This window comes from Acomys minous (assembly GCF_964271855.1).
Source record: "Acomys minous genome assembly, chromosome: 6".
NCBI lineage: Eukaryota > Metazoa > Chordata > Mammalia > Rodentia > Muridae > Acomys > Acomys minous.
Window position 1 is genome coordinate 68,958,366 of NC_140487.1, and position 19,759 is coordinate 68,978,124.

Here is a 19,759-nt window from a genome sequence, read left to right on the forward strand (position 1 = left end):
GGGTGTGTGGACACTTTTTCCCCCTCAACAGTGTGTTACAAAGCTCCCGCTGGCCTTGAACTTGCTGTGTAACCTTATGGTCACTTGGTCTCCACTTTGCAAAAGTTAGGATTGCAGGAGTATACCACCATGTCTGGGTAGCTAAGAGATAAAGTTTTAAATATACACTCAAATTTTGTTTTTTTTTTCAAAATAAATGATTAGGTAAATGTGTATTTTTTCCTGGTATTGGGGATTGAACTTGGGGTTTCACACATGCTAGAGAGACTATCACTGAACTAACACCCCCACTTTCCCATCCTACCTTCTAAGGTTTTATGGCTTTAATTTCATGCAGCCAGGTTTGCTTAGACTTCCCTATATATATAGCCCAGGCTGGCCTTCAACTTGAGTTCTTCCTGCTTCATCTTTTCCTGTGCTAGGATTACACGTGTATAGTACCATACACACAGCTTAACATGATATGTGGTTGAAAACAAACAAACAAAAAATCTCACACTCCAACAAAACTTCACCCAGCTCTATGATGTCAACATTGAAAAAATTCCACGACCTTTATAGACCTATTATATCAGTTTATAAACCTATGTTATCAGCCTATTATAAAGACAAACTATATGCTGTACATATCACATGGAAAGTCATTGACTCAGGAAGTTTGTGCAATCATACATTTATCATATACACAGTACATACATACCTGCACACTGGCTGTTACCACTGAAGACCCTGAGGCAGAGGTTGGTCTATGTGCAGTAGACAACGGTTTAGTAGCACCCTGTGTTCCACTTCCTGTTCCCCCAGATAGACTAGTCCTATTAGGTCCACTTGAGTTAAGGTTGCTACCTCTGCTGGCAGGTACATTCATTGGAATTCCACTCAAGCTGCTCTTCCCAACAGTTCCAGTGGATGATGAGTTTGTTAGTTTAGAAGGGGCTTGAAGAGTTTTTGTAGTCGGAAGGCCAGAAGTGCGATTTGAGGGCAACAAATTTAGAGTGGGCGACTGTCTGCTGATGTTCACTCCACTGGGCTGTTTATGTACAGGGTTGTTACTTGGGGAGTGGCTACTCTGGGCTACTAGTGTGGTTGGACTAGAAGAACTTGGGCATACAGCAGGCTTGGGAGTGGGGTTGGATTTAGAAATAAGTTTAGTGGATACTGAAGGCTTAGCTGACAGAGAGGGTTTGGGTGAGGCAGAAGGCTTAGGTGAGGGCAAAGGTTTGGGAGAAGTAGCAGGTTTGGGAGATGCAGCAAGTTTGGGAGATGCAGCCATCGAGAAGGGAGATTTGAAACCCTGCGTAGAGATTTGTGACACCATAGCCTTGGCTAAATAGTTACTGGAGGTAGTGGTGCTCGGTGCTGTCCTAGAAACCAGGGGGTGGGGCCCCTGAGAACCATTTCCAGGTGATGGGGTAGACAAAGGGAGGCGATACATCAGTGGCTTTTCTGAAGTCTTGAGAAGTTGGGATGAACAGGAAAGCTGGGGGTTATTACTTAATTTCACCACTGGGTTGGTCTGTGATTTACTAATGGTGGCTTGTAATGGAGACACATAGTTCTGCTGGACAGCTGAGTGCTGGTGCACCTTTGTGACTTGTGTTAGCGAAGAAGCATCTTGGGCCTCTGATGTTCCCAGAGCATGAGAGGAGGCAGCAGCTTGGGTTTGGGAGGAGGAGACATGAGTCTGTGAAGAGGAAGAAGCATGTATCTGGCTTGACCTTTGCAGTCCTTGCTGGAGGAGCCTGGCCGGCAAAGGTTCTAAGGAAACTTTAGGGTTCTGAATTGAAGAACCAGCAATAAGGCCTGAAGAAATACCAGTATGAGCTAAATCCTGGGGTTTCTTTGGTACTGGCCCTGTGTGACCAGCAATAAGACTTGATGAGTGCGCAGTCTGAGTAGCATCTAGTTTTTTGGGAGTAGCCAGTGGTAACTTACTCATGATACTTGCTAGTTTTTCTTCCCTTAGCCCTGGACGAGGCTTTGGAGTTGGCACATGCAGCCGTGAGCCAGCTGAGGGACCCTTGTTGCCATTGTTGATCACAGCTAAAGCTTCAGAGACAAGATCCAGTGAAGATGAGTGGAAAGAAAGGTCTTCATCCAGGGAGTCATCAAGGCAGATGGTTTCTTGAGCTGGTGTTGAGCTGGAGCTGGCTGAGGCAATGATGGATGTGCTGGAGCTTGTGGAAGGACCACCAATGGAAGCCACCAAGGATGCAGGAGCTTTTGGGTCTTTTTTTGGGCTACATTCCTAACATAAGTAGCATTATGTTGGAAAAAAAAATACAGAGAGTTAATTACAAATTTTAAATTTAGTTTTTATAAGACTAAGAAATTCTCTATTTTATTTTATTTTTTATTTTTGTTTTTTGAGACAGGGTTTCTCTGTGTAGCCTTGGCTGTCCTGGACTCACTTTGTAGACCAGGCTGGTCTTGAACTCACAGCGACCTGCCTGCCTCTGCTTCCCAAGTGCTGGGATTAAAGGCATGTGCCACCACGCCTGGCAAGACTAAGAAATTCTTATGATGACTAAAATTATATTTTGGTTATTTTGCTTGTTCTGATACAGGTCTGGTTATAGCCTTGCCTGTCCTAAAACTCCCTATGTAGACCAGGCTGGCCTTGAACTCACAAAGATCCTACCTCAATACCTCCCAAGTGCTGGTATTAAAGGCATGCACCACTGTACTAGCTCTCTCCTCTCCTCTCCCAATCCTCACTCCCCCTCTCTTCAAGCTAAAAATCTTGAGAAGACTGTCAAAACCAAAATAATATTGAGAAGATAGTGCGCCACCCAGCTCTCCTTGTAACACAGTGTGTGACACACTGTTCTACCATGTCCTTGCAAGTCATCTTGCCAGGACCTGAAAATGGGGCTAAAAGACACTTACTGAGGGTGACATCACTTGTCAACTCCACTTCTATCAACTATTCAGAACCTACTTCAATGTGAGCTTAACAGAAGCTTTATTCTCTTGGGGCCCAGGAGGGACTTCACCTTTCTATCTAGACTCTGACTCTTGTCTAATATCGTTTGTGGGATGCTGACTCTTGCTCTCTGGCTCCTTGTATTCCTCCAGCTGCCCACCACCAGCACATAGGAAACTAGTAAGTTATTCAACCATATTTAATCACATGTCTACTCAGTATCATGAACATCATTTGTAATTTATCAGATACGTGTTTAGTATCTCCTACGAGTAAGGCTCTGTCCTAAGGAAATAAGATATCAGTGACTAAAATGCTAGACATCTAAGTGAATACTTAGAAAGTGAATACTTTCTTAAAATTCAAGAATAGTTAAGAGAATTCAAAATATTCAGAGCAAAGGAAAAATAATAGCAAGTTAAAGAGCAACCATTTATTTGTTGAAAGTAAACAAAGTACTAGATTTCATGTTTAAGAAAAAGACACAACTACTACACAGATAAATCATCTCAGAGGCTCTATTAGCTCTTTAGAAAGAAAAGGTCCCAAACCTAGAGTCTTATATACTGATACATACAGCCACATCACTTACCTTCAGCATGGCGGGCAAAGAACGGACAAGAAGGGTCTTTACCATCACCTCCTACAGTGTTACAGTAAGTAAGCTGTTATGAATGCTGTTATACTCTAACTTCCATAGCACTTGTCCTAAACTTTTCTTCCAACAACTCCAACTTGAAAATCTCTCTACCTGTAGAATCATGGGTATGACCCAATTAGGGTCATACTTTGCTAAGATGAGAGGGTAACACATGAGACCTATATTTGTGCATATCAACAATCCAAGCACACTCTTAATAAAACTCCATCATTAGGAAGAGGATAGGACTGAGGTGGGGGCAATAAGGTTTACAGCAAAGTTTCAATTTTAAGTTTCTCTTTGGGGACGACAGCATCTCATTATCCCAGGTTAACTCCAACTCTCTATCATGCCAAGGATCATCTTCTGATCCTCTTGTCTCCACCTCCTGAGTGCTGGAATTATAGTCATGCTCCACATGACTGCTTTATGAGGGCTTCACGCATGCTAGGCAAGCACAAATCAAATGAGCTACATTCTTGGCCCAGCTATGTCTGCTTTCAGGAATATTTGTATTACCTTATCCACCATATATATTAATTTTGGCAGTGAAGGAAGACTTGTTCTTGGCTAAAGAATAGAAGAAATGTGGGAGGGCTCATAATCCAGCTACTCCTAAACACTGTTAAGATTATTTTATGTTTAGCTAGCTGGGCTCTGGTGGCGCACGCCTTTAATCCCAGCACTCGGGTGGCAGACGAAGGCGGATCGCTGTGAGTTCGAGGCCAGCCTGGTCTACAAAGTGAGTCTAGGACAGCCAAGACTACACAGAGAAACCCTGTCTCAAAAAACAAACAAACAAACAAACAAACAAAGGTTATTTTATGTTCTTTTTTCTTGGGGGTGAGAGCAGGTTGAGACAGGGTCTATATATCCCTGAGTGGCCTAGAGTTATGTAGAAGACCAACTGGTCCCAAACTTACTGCAATTCTTTTGCCTTTGCCTCCACCGTGCTGGGATTACAGATAAGTACCACCACGCCCAGGTAATTTTATGTTCTAAATTAACAAATCTGTTAGGGATTTAATTGTTTGTGGTGTCCACTGATTCTAATCTGTACTAATATATCCTCCCACACTGTCTATATTTCAGACAGTAAGCTCATGGGGCTTGTTTTGTTTTGGGGGGCTTTTTTGTATGGTGCTGAGATAAGCAGGGGGCCTCTGGTATGCCAAGTATACTATGTTCTGCCCGAGCTCCACCTACAGTCTGTGTGTGTGTGACTTTTAAGTAGGGAGGCCTAGGATGTGGAACAGCACACAGCACAAAATCTGCTTCTGCCTGCTGCCCTCACCTTAGGGCTTTGTCACACTGCTCAAGGAATGCAAATTAAACTTTTAACAAAGGGGACATTTTCAAGCAGGCCTGTCTTTCTCCAATCTAGAAGCTTTGGCCAAGACAGAAACATTTTCTTTGTTTCTCTGCTGGTAGGCAGATGCTCTCCTCTCTGTCTATAACTAGAGATGCTCTTCTTTCAGCCTTACACAGGCTTCTTCTATTTTTGACTTGTACTAACCCCAGAAAATCCAACCTGCTATATTCTGAGAAGAGAGTGAAAATAAACACAATGTGATGGTGGGTAGTCTCTTCAAGGGCAGTGAAGGCCGCAGCAGCAGACCATCAACTCAGTAGCTCCTCTTTGACTCTGGAATTTCTCCTTTGTATTTACAATCTTAGCTATGTTTTTTGGACAGGGTTTCTTTGTGTAGCCCTGGCTGTGGTAGAACTTGTTCTGTAGACCAGGCTGGCCTTGAACTCAGAAATCCGCCTGTCTCTGCCTCCTGAGTTCTAGGATTAAAGGCATGTACAGCCTTGCCCAGTCAATTATGCTTTTAAAGAATGTTTGTTCCATTTTATCCATTATATATATGGATATCATATATATATATATATATATATTTTTGTTTGTTTGTTTATTTGTTTTGTTTTTCGAGACAGGGTCCCTCTGTGTTAGCCTTGGCTGGCCTGGTCTCACTTTGTAGACCAGGCTGGCCTCTTACAGCAATCTACCTGCCTCTACCTTGTACCGAGTGCTGGGATTAAAGGCGTGTGCCACCACGCCTGGCCCAATATTTTTATATAGAATTAATGTATGTAAATTACAACCATCTACTTCTCCCAGCACTCTGGGAGGCAAAGGCAGGTGATCTGTGTGAGTTTGAGGCCAGCCTGGTCTACAAAGTTAGTCCAGGACAGCCAAGGACACTCAGAGAAACCCCGTCTCGAAAAACCAAAACCAACCAACCACACAAAAACAACAACAAAAACCCATCTACTTCTCAAACGGACTTTTATGAAATTTCAAACAAGCACTTCTACTCCACGGCATGGACTTCAACAAGGGCCACAAGGTGAGGAAGAACATCAGGGAGCTGAGGTTCTGCCAAAGCCCTGGGTGCTCACCAAGCACACCCGTAGGACATGATCAAGAAGGTGTGCAGCCTTGCGCCCTATGAGCGGTGCGCCATGGAACTGCTCAAGGTGTCTAAGGACAAGTCAAGTTCATCAACAAGAGGGTGGGTACACCCATCTGGGCCAAGAAGAGGAGCTTAGCAATGTGCTGGCAGCCATGGGACTGATGCTTGAACCTCAATAAATGTTTGTGAGGGGGTGGGGTGGGGTGGGGATGGGTGAGGTGTGTGTGTGTGTGTGTGTGTGTGAGAGAGAGAGAGAGAGAGAGAGAGAGAGAGAGAGAGAGAGAGAGAGAGAGAGATAGATAGATAGATATGGGGACAGGATGAGCTGGCACAATCAACTTAGCATAGTATTAATCCTTGCTAAACAGCATGTGTCCTTTTCATCTTAAGAGTCTATCCCAACATTCACCAATTAGGTCCAACTACAGATTTGCAGGACTCTTACCTTAACTTTGGGTTTTGATGCAGGAATCACCTTTTTCTTTGCCCTACAATGAAAGATTAAAATGAAGGTTATTTCAAAAGCAGTTGTGTCTCAGGAATTACAGCACACTACCCTAATTCTTTCCACTATTTGAAAACCTCTTTGAAGGCAGGAACTACATATAAATATTCAGTTTGCCTGGCGATTGCCAGCAATATTTTTCTAATTCAGATTGACTAAAAGGTAAATAATTATTAAAACAAATATAGATAAGGAAAATAATTAAAAACTACACATAAATATATAAAACATAAAATATCTCAGAACAGGTTAGCCTAAGGAAACTTACTTCAAAGGATCGGTAAGAACTCACAATTATTTGTAGGGAAACAACTTCAACGTATGACAAATACAAACCAGGGCAATGGGTTATTGATGACATTTCACTTAAGAAAAAAATTAAGGTTTTATTGAAAATTATTTAATTGCAAAAAAACAAATAAAATTGTTAGAATAATAGCAAATTAGCTATTTGATTAAAAGGCAAGAAGGAAGATTTGTGAGTTTGAGATCACTCTGGTCTGCAAAGTAAGTTCCAGGGCAGCCTGAGCTACATAATGAGATCCAGTCTCAAAATAGATAAAAATAAGAAGCTTTTTTTTTTCTTTTGATTTTTGAAGATAAGGTTTCTCGATGTAGCCTTGGCTGTCATAGTATTCACTCTGCAGTTCAGGTTGGCCTGGAACTAACTCACTGAGATCCACCTGCCTCTGCCTCCCTGAGTGCTGGGATTAAAGGTGTATGTTACCATCGCCTGGCTTACCTATCCTATTTTTTGACACAATTCAATCAATCAGTCAGTCAGTCAGTCAGTCAGTCAATCAGTCAATCACAACGATAGCAGTAACAATGGAACGATCTCTACAAAGCCAAGGAAGGGCTAGGATGTAGCTCAATGGCAGAACATTTGTCTGGCAGGTATAAAAGCCTAGGCTCAATGTCCAGCATTGAGGGGAGCAAGACATAACGCCAAGGACTCATCCAAGCTATTTAAGAACCTGAGGCAGGCCCAGAGTGGCGGTGCACACCTGTAACCCCAGCACTAGGGAGGCAGAGGCAGGCAGATCTCTGTGAGTTCGAGGCCAGCCTAGTCTACAAAAAGGACAGCCTTACACAGAGAAATCCTGTCTCGAAAAACCAAAAGAAAAAAAAAAAGAAAAAAAAGAAAAAAAAAAACAAGGAGAACCAGAGGCAGAAATATCACTTGGTGCCCAGGGGTTTAGGAACAGACTGGCAACAAAGCAAGCCTTTGTCTTGAAAGAAAACACAAAGCATAACCGAAACAATGATCTCTAATGATATGCTAAGAAAGCGTCTAAACACTAAAAAATTTCCATTTCTTCTGTCTGTATAAAAGGAAGAATTTTATAATATCCCCCAAATACTAATTTGATGTCTTAGCAAAATTAAATTAAAAGCACATTAAAGTCCTCAGCAAATTATCTGTAACTTTTTAACTTTATGTATTTCAATAGCTTTTTTTAAAGTGCTGGAAATGAAGCCAAGGGCCTTATACATGGTAAAGTTTTCTACCACCTGAGCTACTTTCCTGGTGAATCAATACGTACCCCCCACCCAGAAACAAACCCAACACCTGGCTGTGTGTTAGGGGGATAATGGCCACTCTTTAATAGTCTTACTGGTTGCTTACTGGAGAGTGCTTCCTAGCATATGTGCTTAACTTCTCCTATAAACATTTTAAAATATTGATTTTTTTATTTGCAAGTGATTGTGTATCTATATATAAACATGCCTCAGTTCCTATACAGAGGTCAGAGGGCAACTTCTAGGCGTCAGTTTTCTCTTTTCACCATCGGGTTCTAGGGCTCCAATTCAGGCTTACATGGCAAGTGCTTTTATCCACTGAATGATTTCTTAGACCTAGAAATCTAGTTATTTTTATAAAACTGTGTTTGTTTCTCAGGTTCTCTCTTATCCCAGCTGGCATTAAAATTATTAACTCTATTATACTTGTTTAATAAGCTTTACAACACAATAACTAAGCAGTTATTTCTCTATTGTTAACCCCCTAAACTAATCTGGCTTCCTCTTGGCCAAAATCCCAAGATAACTTGCACTTTATGGCATGAATCTCTCCCCCAGCTAAATCCCTTCCTTTCTCCTCTAGCTTCTCCTCCCCTGTCTGGCAGGAAGTCCAGCCCTATTCTCTCGCCTGCTCAGCATTGGCTGTATGCTGCATTATTGGTGTACCAGGGAACAATTGGGGAGCAGTGTTTACACAACATTGAGACAGGAGAGTCTTAGAACAAGGATTGGAACCAGATATGGCAGGTATAGAAATCAGCATTTGGGTTACACAATAACCTTAACCCTGAAGAAATGGTTTTTTTATTTTTACTAAGTAAATAGCCAGTTCTGTGTACACAAGGAGAACACTCTAAGCTCAACTCATCCAATTCAGACAGTGAGAACAGGGGAAGCTAACCTAAGCTCCCTGCTGCATGGCTCCCTACAGCAGAACACCACTCTAGACTGGGAAGGTTTGCAGAGTATCTCAGGATAGTTTCTACAGTCAGCAATCGTAACAACATCAAACAAAGGGTGGCAATACAGAGATGGCCTAAAAGTATACTTAAGTCTTACCTATGTCAATCAGCATTTTAGTAAGTAATATATTTTTTTTTTCTTTTTAGTTTTTCGAGACAGGGTTTCTCTGTGTAGCCTTGGCTGTCCTGGACTCGCTTTGTAGACCAGGCTGGCCTTGAACTCACAGCGATCCGCCTGCCTTAGCCTCCCGAGTGCTGGGATTAAAGGCGCACGCCAACATGCCTGGTCATGGACAGCCACCACTGCCCGGCTAATATTTTTGTTTCTTAAAGCTGCAATATGAATAAAAACAAATAGAGAAATCTAGAATCAGTATTTACTCACGGAGCAGAAGTAAGATGATTATGTACACTCCGGCTTTCCTTAAAAAGCATTCTGGAAAAATTAAAAGACAAAATTATCTCTTACAATAAATAACATGGCAATGACATCACTTTCTTTTTCTTTTTTTTCATACAAGATCTTGCTGTGTGGCCTAGACTAGCCTCAAACTTAGTATTACAGCTCAGGCTGACCTTGAACTCAAAATCCTCAGCCATTTGATTTTTGCTTATTTACCAAGAAAAAGTACTAACATATTTAATAATATATTTCATGAAATGTTTTGTATTATTTCTATGTATGTAGAAGTTTTAACATATTAACAGAAAAGTTTATGTTACTCTAAGATGATAGGCTAAAGGTGGACACTGGTGCACACCTTTAAGCCCAGCCCTTAGGAGGCAGAGGCAGATAGAAATCTGAGTTTGAGGCAAGCCTGGTCTGCAGAGAAGAGTTTCAGGACAGACAGGGCTGCACAGAGAAACTCTATCTCAGAAAACCAAACCCAAACCCCAAACCAAACAAGACAGACAATAGGCTTATATCCAAGTTTTGTTTTGTTGGTTTTTCCCCCCTCTCTCTTTCTCTCTCCTCTCCCTCTCAAAATTCCTCCAGTCAGGCATGGTGGCACATGCCTTTAATGACTTCCAGTACTGAGGAAGCAGAGACACGCAGATCTTTATGAGCTCAAGGCTAGGCTAGTGGTCTATGCAGATCCAGCTGGCTTTGACACCAGAGACCTTCTCGCCTCTGCTTCCCATACCCTGAGACTGGAGGTGTGTACCATCATGACCCACAGTGACTTTGTTTCTTAACATGGGTTTCACTACATAGTGGAAGCTGGAACTTTCTACTATAGGCTGGAACTTTCTACTATAGGCTGGCCTCAACCTGTACTCCTTCTGCATCATTCTTACCAGTGCTGTGTTACAAGTGTGTGCCACTAAATCCAGCATGTGATTCCTTTCTATGCATTAAAAGCCCCTCAAGTTTATAACCATCATCCTCAACCTTTTCCCATCTACTAAACTCAGAAGCAAAAAAAGAAAATTAATTTCAATTAAAAAACAAAATCTTTATACTTAACCTATCTATATTTCCACAAAGACATAAGTTTTGCTTTAAGTGCTAATGATATAAAATACTACACACACACACACACACACACACACACACACGCACGCACATTTTTGTTCTGTTGAGGTGGAATCTCTCAATGTAGGCCTGGATGTTGAACATGTAAGTTCTTATTTTATTTTATTTTGGTTTTTCGAGATAGGGTTTCTCTGTGTAGCCTTGACTTTCCTAGACTCGCTCTGTAGACCAGGCTGGCCTCAAACTCACAGTGATCTGCCTGCCTCTGCCTCCCAAGTGCTGGGACTAAAGGCTTGCGCCACCACATACACTTTTAATTTTTTGAGATTAAAATTTGCCCCTTTCCCTTGCCTCCATCAAAACCTCCCTATGTACTAACCAACCCCTAAATATGTAAGTTCTTTTGTTGTTGTTGTTGTTGTTGCTTTGTTTTGTTTTTGTTTTTTCAAGACAGGGTTTCTCTTTGTAGCCTTGGCTCTCCTGGACTTGCTTAGTAGTGCAGACTGGCCTTGAACTCATAACAATCTGTCTGCCTCCGCCTCCCAGCGTGTTAGGATTACAGGTGTGCGCCACTGCACCTGGCTAACATGTAAATTCTTAGCACAATCAATATGATATGTTTTTCTGTGCAAATATATATTTAATAATGTTGACAATAACAAAAAACAACAAAATCCTGGAAGGCACATTTCTTACCTTGCCTGCATCCAGCCCTTAGGCCACAGTGGCTTCACCTCTGTCTCCATGAAGGATTTAAGGTAATCCTCAGCAGATTGGCTTTTATTTGGCTCTAATTCATAGCATCCCAATTTGATCTCAACAAGGTTACATAACAAAGTTCTAAATAGATTTAAATATATATATATATATTAGTATAGAACTCTGAACTGTGAAACTAAAAACAAGATTCAAAAGAGGTTACTTTTGAAGCACACAAATCTGGTGGCAATAAAGAATATTAGCTAAAGAATTCAGACAATGATAAGAGTTCTAACACTATTGATTGCATAGTCAATCCCCACCATGAAACAACTCAGTCTTTGAGTGAAGACTGAAAGGGATAGTTGGGGTATAGCAAAGCAAACAGTTCCCATAAGTATATTTGTTGTATGCTTATCCTTCTGCATCCAGGGTGACTCTGACTGAACAGCTGACTAAATGCGCTACATAAAAACGAAAACACCAACATCCTGAGGAAACTACACCACATTAATACTGTTGAGTATGGTTTTTTTCTTTCTTTCTCTTTTTCTTTCTTTCTTTCTTTCTTTGGTTTTTCGAGACAGGCTTCTCTGTGTAGCCTTGGCTGTCCTGGAACTCACTCTGTAGACCAGGCTGGCATAGAACTCACAGTGATCCACCTCCCTTTGCCTCCCAAGTGCTGGGATTAAAGGCGTGCGCCACTACACCTGGCCTGAGTATGTTTTCTTACACACTAATCTTTGGTTGTTTACAATCTAGTCTTCTACTTTCCTCAGATTCTTCTTCTCATCTTATCTTTGACTATCAATGAAGACTGAGTAACAAAGCTCACCTAATGGTGTCATCCCAGTGGAATTTCTTTCGTGGGCCTATGACTCGTTTCCCTGGTTTTTCATCATCATCATCATCGGATCCATTTTTTTCCCGCTCTTCATCGGCTTGCAACCTAAGAAATGAAAACCTTTTTATGAAGCCTAGTTTTAACACAGAATTCACAATACTTCAGTCAAATCTTTATTCAAACAGAACAAACAGGAAGCTATATTTCCACATAATATGGTGAATTTGGAACCAGTATAAAGTGGACCTTCGAACTGTAATAGAGAAGACAAATGCTTAGCCTTTAGATCAAAACATTTACTTGTGTCTAGCCCCAGCTTAGTCAGATTGGTCAACATGTGAAATGCCTGATCAGCATCAGCTCTTAGCCCTTTTATCCTTCTTTTTGAGACAGGGTTTCATTATGAAGCCATGGTAGCCTATACCCTGGATCAATGATCCTGTTGAAAATTAGGAGATGTCTGGTTTATAGGCATGTCCCATCATGGCTACTTAGGTTCTTGTTTTGTTTATATCCATGCACTAACCAGACAAAGCTTTTGACAGCAAGGTAGTTGAGTGGGAAGTGATATGTCATTTAGAATATATTCAATGACATCTTTCAATGGTATATATGGTTTCTCAAGGATAAGGAGTACTTAAGAATATCAGCTAGCCAGGCATGGTGGCGCACGCCTTTAATCCCAGCACTTGGGAGGCAGAGGCAGGTGGATCGCTGTGAGTTCGAGGCCAGCCTGGTCTACAAACTGAGTCCAGAACAGCCAAGGCTACACAGAGAAACCCTGTCTTGGGGGGTGGGGGAGGGGTGGGAAAACAACAAAAAAGCCCAAAACCAAAAGCAACCAAACGAAACACCAAAAAGAACATCAGCTAAAAGTAGACTTTCCAAAGCCAGCCCAAAGTAGAGATACATACTTGGCACACTTAGCTTGACTGCGAGCCTGGCAGTCCTCCTGGTATTTAAACAGCTGTTCGGGCATGACGTTGCTAACAGCTAGCTTCAGTTTCTGCAGTGGCTCTCTTAAACGATCATCCTGGGGGACGGGGATATATTTGGAGTTTTAAAAAACATCCTAACAAAACTTATTCTATAAGCAGATCCTCAATAGGTGAAATCACACTTTACATTTTGATTACAGACCTGAAGTGTTATCTAACATGGCTATTTCTTCTATAGCACTGACTTGTCAAAAGGCACACTGGATACAAAATTAGGATGATTGCATTTCCCAATATACCTATCAGAGTCCCAGTGTTTGCTTGCTACTTCACTTTCTTGAGGATGAGCCCAAGTTTTGGCTAATCAGCTTTATGAACAAATGGAAACACAAATACCCTAGAGAGTGAGACAGACACTGCCCAGACTACTGTTTAGCAGCTGGCTGGAAGATACACCCAAAGAACACACGCACTACACCATACAGTCTGCTTTGGTGGCTACCAATGGGAGGTGGGGATTCTGTCCCCAGTGGTTACTAGCAATTATAACTTATGCTGCAAGTAAAAATTAAGTTCAAGGCCAAATGAAAGAGGAAACTGAAACTCTTCTCCATATGGGTTCAGCATAGAAAGGTAATAAGAGTTTTGCATCTGACAGTTTAAATCAGCCAACAGCATTTTGATCTTACAAATAACATATAGTTAACTGCTTTACTAATTAAATCTTTATTATTATCATAGGCCCAGAAATAGCTTAGCTGTTTCTCCACTGAAGCAAATGAGAACTGACCTCAGAGACTCGGGTATACCAAGCAAACCTTCACTCTGAGCCACGTCCTGAAACATCATTATACAAACTCTGATAAAAGATGTATTTAGAACATAAAAATTATGACTAGAAAGCATTTTAACCTATTCATGGATACCAATTAATAAACTAATATAATAGTGTCTGACATAATATACTATTTTAATTTTTTTTCAACATTTAGTTTTTGGAATAATTATGTAGTTAAGATGATCTCCCTGGAAAATTTCCAATATCCATCAGATAAGCTAAATGAGATACATGCATATAATAGAGAGCTTTATACAGATCTGCAGAAATGGATTTCTATTATATGTAGACACACATCTGAGGCACAACAGTGTTAGAAGCAAGTTACAGAAGAAAACCATTTGTTTCTATTTATGTGAAGCTCAAACAACTTAAAGCTTACAATACAATGTCTAGGGATACAAACGGTGTGACAAAGCTTAGGACCAACAAGGACAAGATCGATGATGTCTTTCTCCCATAGCCAATGAAACACAAAATAACTTCACATGTTTCTTTGCAAATATTTTGGGTTTTGTTTTTGTTGTTGCTCTTTTCAAAACAGGGTCTTCCTATATAGCTCTGGTTGCCCTGGAAATCACCATATAGAACAGGCGGCCTCTGTCTCCAGAGTGTGGGATTAAAGGTATGCACCACGGCAGCTGGCCCAAAGCATGTTATAATCTGGCAATGGGAATGCAGCTCCGTTGGTTGAACATTTTCCTAACATGTACTAAGCCCTAGGCCTAGGTTTGATTCCCAGAAAGACATAAAACCAGGTGAGGTGAGGCCAGTCACGGCTGTGCATGTCTTTAACCTTAGTATTCAGGAGATAGTGGCAGGCCAGTCTGATTTATATAGCCAGTTCTAGACTAGCCAGAGCTGATAAAATGAAACAGGGAGAGCCTGTTTCAAACAAAACAAAACAACAACCAAAACTAACAAACAAACAAAAACACATAGGGAGATAAACCCAGATTCTGTTCCAAGAACCCACAACATGGCAGTTAACACAACCTTGACCTCCAATTCTGGGGTGCTAACATCCTCTTCTGCCCTCTGTGGGCATCATGAGCAGATGTACACACAGGAAGAGCACTCATACAGAAAGTAAGGATACAATCTAACATAAAGCATTGAAGGCCTACAATCTCAGCACCAAACGTAAACCTGCCAGTCTAGGTGGTACGTTCTAGACTTCTCAAAAAGGAAAAGGCAAAGTGTCTTATATGCTACGCCAGTACTCCTCTGGGTTGGGTATGGTGGTGCATACCTTGAATCCCACCACTGCTGGTGATCTCTGTGAGTTCAAGGTCAACCTGCTGTGAGCTCCAGGCCAGCCAAGGTACATAGTGAGACCCTGTCTCAAAGAACAAAAACTAAAAAGTGTTTCTATTTCTAGTTCTATTTTATCAGAATTTTTGTCATTTGAATTTTGGCTCCAAATGCCAATGTCTGAAGTTGCCAGTAAAAACAGAAAATAAGAGCCGGCCAGGCATGGTGGTGCACACTTTTAATCCCAGTTTTTGGGAGGCACAGGCAGGAGGATTGCTGCATGTTCGAGGCCAGCCTGGTCAACAAAGCGAGTCTACACAGAGAAACCCAATCTCGAAAAGCTCCCCCCACCAAACCAAAAAAAAAAACAAAACAAAAAACAAAAAACACCAACCCACCCTGCACAAAACAAGAGATAGTAATACAATTTCTTTGTTCGTTAATCTGCTTTGAATCAAGAAGGAATTATAATTTCTCAAGTCAAAAAAAGTCTTTGTTAACAGAAATCAGTGCCTTAATAAATAATCCTATTTGTGTACCTACACACTGACTTTCTAGTTCAAGAATGTATGCCACAGGATCCAGTGCTTTTCATCTAAATCTATCAGCTGCTGAATGAAAATTTCTAAAATATTGTGTGTGTTGTTTTTCATGCCATAGTATATCTGTGGAACTTAGAAGACAGTTTTGGTAGGCTTGCCTGACATGTTTCTTTGCATGTTGAGCCACCTTGCTAGCCACGAAGCCTAAGGGGCTCTCAAACCCCTTTAGTAACACCCTATGCGTATTAATGTACGGGATATGACTGTAAAGTGAGGGGGTACAAAAGCTCTTGGCAAACATCTTACAGGTTACAGCTCAAAGATGGAGGTACCACTCTTCCACTTACCTGAACATTAAGATGTAGCTTCTTTAGACGTTTTACCAGTGTTTCCTTATTGCACGGCACAAAAGCTTCAAGATGGGAGTAGACGCCACTACGAATGACAGGGCCTAGCTCTTGTAGCTGTAACTCGATGCTGACCAAAAAACAAAACAAAACAAAAACAAAAACAAAAAACAAGAACAAAACAAAACAAAAAAAAAACCACACAACAGTAAACAACATAGAATCCTTTTTACACAGCACCATATAAGCTGGAAAAAAGCTGGGTGGTGGTGGTGGTGGTGGTGGTGGTGGTGGTGGATCCTAGTAGCAGAATGAAGCAGACCTTGGAGTCTGAGGCTAACCTAGTCTACAAAGCAAGTTCCAGGACAGCCACGACTTCACAGAGAAACTCTCTCTCTCTTGAAAATCAATCAAACAAACAAAACAAAAACAAAAACAAAATAAGAAAGAAAGAAAGAAGGCAAGCAAGCAAGCAAGCAAAGGCAGATGTTTCCAAAATTACATTCACCATAGTCCCTACAGTACTTTCCCTTAAGGATCTGAAAGGGCAAAGCTCCTCCTACTCAGCTATGCACACATGCTATTCTATTTCTTCATCTTTGTTTCCTTTATCATACCTGTGACACAGCTGTGTATTTAATAGCTTTCTCAATTTATTATTATTATTTTAATTTTTTATTTTTTTAGTTTTTCAAGACCGTGTTTCTCTGTATAACTCACTCTGTAGACCAGGCTGGCCTCGAACTCAGAGATCCGCCTGCCTCTGCCTCCCAGTTCTGGGATTAAAGGTGTGTACCACCACACCCAGCTTTACTCCATTTATTATAAATGAACAGTCCTCACTCCCCCCCTCCTTTTTTTTTTCTTGGTTTTTCGACACAGGGTTTCTCTGTGTAGCCTTGACTGTCCTGGACTCGCATTGTAGACTAGGCTGGCCTCAAACTCACAGGGATCCACCTGCCTCTGACTCCCAAGTGCTGGAACTCACTTCCTTTTTTGGGACAGAAAACTAATTGTTAAATTTGCATTTTGCCTAGAAGCTATTCCATTTTGATGAACCAGCCTGACTCCATTTTAAGATTAGAAGCTATCTTGCTACAAGATCAATATAAGTTTCTTCCTGCTTCCGGTGTGACTTAAATTTGACCATGTCTTGACCCATTTTCTGGAATTTGACATGTTCCATACCCTATACCCTAACCTCCACCTTGATAAGATGTTTTGCCAAATTCTCTTGTAACTAAAACCCCTGGAAACCACCAAGACTTCCATCTTTTTGGACCATATAATCCTTACTTTCTCCTATGTTCAATGATATTTTCTCAATCTCAGTTTAGGGAGATAGCCCTAGCTGACAGAAAATAAAGCTTACTTAATATGAACAAAAAATTTGGTTCAGTGGTCTTTACTCTCATTAGGTAGGATTAACTGCCCCAGCAAGATCACAACTCAAGCACAAATTCTGAAGCTGGACTTTACTCTGGGACTCCAGGACCAGAATGCTGCCCCAGGAGATGTGTACCTTAAAGATATACCAAGGTCCTGAGGCATGCTCTCTATTTGGCAGACTGTTAGAGAGAAGTGCCACACACACAAAAATAAATCAACCACATGGTGGCTTACAACCATCTATAATGTAATCTACTGTCCTCTTCTGTCATACAGGCAAAGCACTGGATACATAATAAATAAATCTTAAGAAAGTAAGAAAGGAAGGAAGGAAGGAAGAAAAAAAGAAAAGAAAAGAAAGAAATCAGCAAGCCCCTGCCTGAGGAGGCCTCATAGTAAGGCATCTCCTTCTACGACACCTGGCACTGGTGTGCTGGGATCCTGCCTGGGACAGTGGAGCACCTGATGAGCACATGAACTCCTGTCCAGGGCTCTAGTGAGATTCACACTGCACATCTGGGTTTTGGCTCCTGGTTCTTGGTTCTTGGTACCCTATGGTTTCATGTGTTTTTCTTTTCTTTTGTTTTGTTTTTTAAAGACAGGGTCTCTCTGTGTAGCCCTGGCTGTCCTGGACTCACTTTGTAGACCAGGCTGTCTTCAAACTCACAGTGATCCAACTGCCCCTGCCTCCCGAGTGCTGGGATTAAAGGTGCACACCACCACACCTGCCTTGTTTTGTGTTTTATTTCTCCTGCTTATGGCACTACAGAAGTCACAGTGCCCACTTGGTTCTTGGATAATGGAAGCCAAGACAGAAATTTTGGTCAAGTCCAGTTAAATGTATGCATGAAGATGGTTAGCACATGTTTTGTTTTTGAGTGCTCTAACTACTGAACAGTCTATGTTCTATTTACTGGCTTTGCTTTTTGCTGTCTCCATCCCTTAAATGTTTTATATTCTGTGCTTGTTAGTTTCATTATTGCTATCTCTTTAAATCTGCAACTTCTGCTGCTACCACAGGGGCACACCCCATCTCAGAAGCCTGATAACTTTTGCACTGCTTTGTTTTTTCTTCATCCAAGCAAGATCTGGGTCAGCTGCTAGGAGCTGACCTAGGAGCTAGCTGTGATGGGGCACTACACAGAAAGCCAGGGCAGGTGCTAGGACCGCTCAAGGTCTGCAGTGTGGGGGTGCCATCAATAGTCAACCATGTATTTAATAGCAAATAACTAGATAAATATTAAGGTTTTTATAAATTATAAAGGTTAAAAATAATTTAAAGTGCAAGTCATAAGCATCTAAAGATATGAAAACTTAAATAACTTATAAGGGCCTAAAAAGTGATTTAAAATAAAAGTTTCAGATTTTTTTCCCTCTCTGTGCTATTGCCATAGTAAGATTTTAAAGGTTCAGAGTTTTAACATTGATCAATGGAGTTCTGACAAGCTGGTAAATAATCTTCCGAGGCAACAATTGAAACAGGCGAATAAAGATCATTTTGCATGTGGCATTCAAGTGGCTGGTAAGAAAACCCAATGTTACTGAAGAAGGAAGTCCAGAAATGTTGCAGAGGACAGGAAACATCTGACAGAAAACCACAGCGGTCTGGGATTATCTCCAGAGGAAGATTCAGTTCTTTGAGTTAGGTTGGATACCCAGAGAGACACAGGAGACTTCAGGGCAGTGGGAGCCTCGAGCCCAGAACAAGGAATGACAAAAGAGCCATGAGACAGGGAATCACAGTAAGCCACCCCAAAAGACAATTTTACTTATAGAGACAGACTTTTCCTACATTAAAAATGAGAAACTACCTTTCAGATTCCTTGAGAACAGGGTGGGGATTGAGGGGGGATAGAAATGTTGCTTGAAAAAGGCAAAGTAAGACTCATTGCAATTATGACATCCGGAGTAAACCCCTCTCTACTGTCACTTACAATCTTTATATATTTCCTCTCAAAAAAGATTGATAAAAATAACTGTACAAGAAAAGTTAGCTATTATGATACAAAGACTTGAGAGACAAGAGACAAAGGAACTAAAAGAACAGAAAATGATGTTTAATTGTGAACCTGTGATACCTAATGATATTGAGGATCAAGGTAGGCAGCCCACTGATAATGGGTAAGAAGCCTGGCTGGCTGAAGTGGAGCCCAGCTCACTGGCATGGGATGAGAGTACTTAAATGTTTAGCTTCCATGTGGGTTCATATAGATCTAATTGTACCTTGATAAACAGAAAGGTAGAATAAGATTAGTTGAAAGACTAATTAGATCAACCTGTACACTCTAAAGATGTTTTACCATCAGGATGGAACTCAGACAATATGGTAGGTTGGGGAAGAGGGTTTGTCTATATTTCCAACAGTAAAGAGAGACTATGGCTTGCATCAAAACTGATAAAGATCCAATCCAAGTAAGAGAAGCTTCCACATGAAAGGCATGACTCAAAGAAGAGAGG

The 19,759-nt window shown here is 41.2% G+C and overlaps 1 protein-coding gene across 9 annotated transcripts in view; it reads right to left on the reverse strand.

Annotated features, from left to right (window-relative positions):
* Window positions 1-19,759, reverse strand: part of UBN2 (ubinuclein 2) — a 90,411-nt gene that overhangs the window by 31,014 nt on the left and 39,638 nt on the right. For 7 of the 9 annotated variants that reach the window (XR_014779933.1, XR_014779934.1, XR_014779935.1 and 4 more), the window contains exons 8-15: window positions 15,914-16,043; window positions 12,909-13,027; window positions 11,986-12,099; window positions 11,148-11,291; window positions 9,360-9,410; window positions 6,429-6,471; window positions 3,519-3,569; window positions 701-2,248 (exon numbers count right to left, since the gene is read on the reverse strand). Coding sequence is in view for 6 of the 9 variants with exons in the window: in XM_084785516.1 (XP_084641642.1) it covers window positions 701-2,248; window positions 3,519-3,569; window positions 6,429-6,471; window positions 9,360-9,410; window positions 11,148-11,291; window positions 11,986-12,099; window positions 12,909-13,027; window positions 15,914-16,043 (2,200 nt within the window). In the remaining 3 variants the exon portion in view is untranslated. The remainder of the gene's footprint in view (window positions 1-700; window positions 2,249-3,518; window positions 3,570-6,428; window positions 6,472-9,359; window positions 9,411-11,147; window positions 11,292-11,985; window positions 12,100-12,908; window positions 13,028-15,913; window positions 16,044-19,759) is intronic. The other 2 variants (XM_084785518.1, XM_084785519.1) reach the window with 1 other exon arrangement.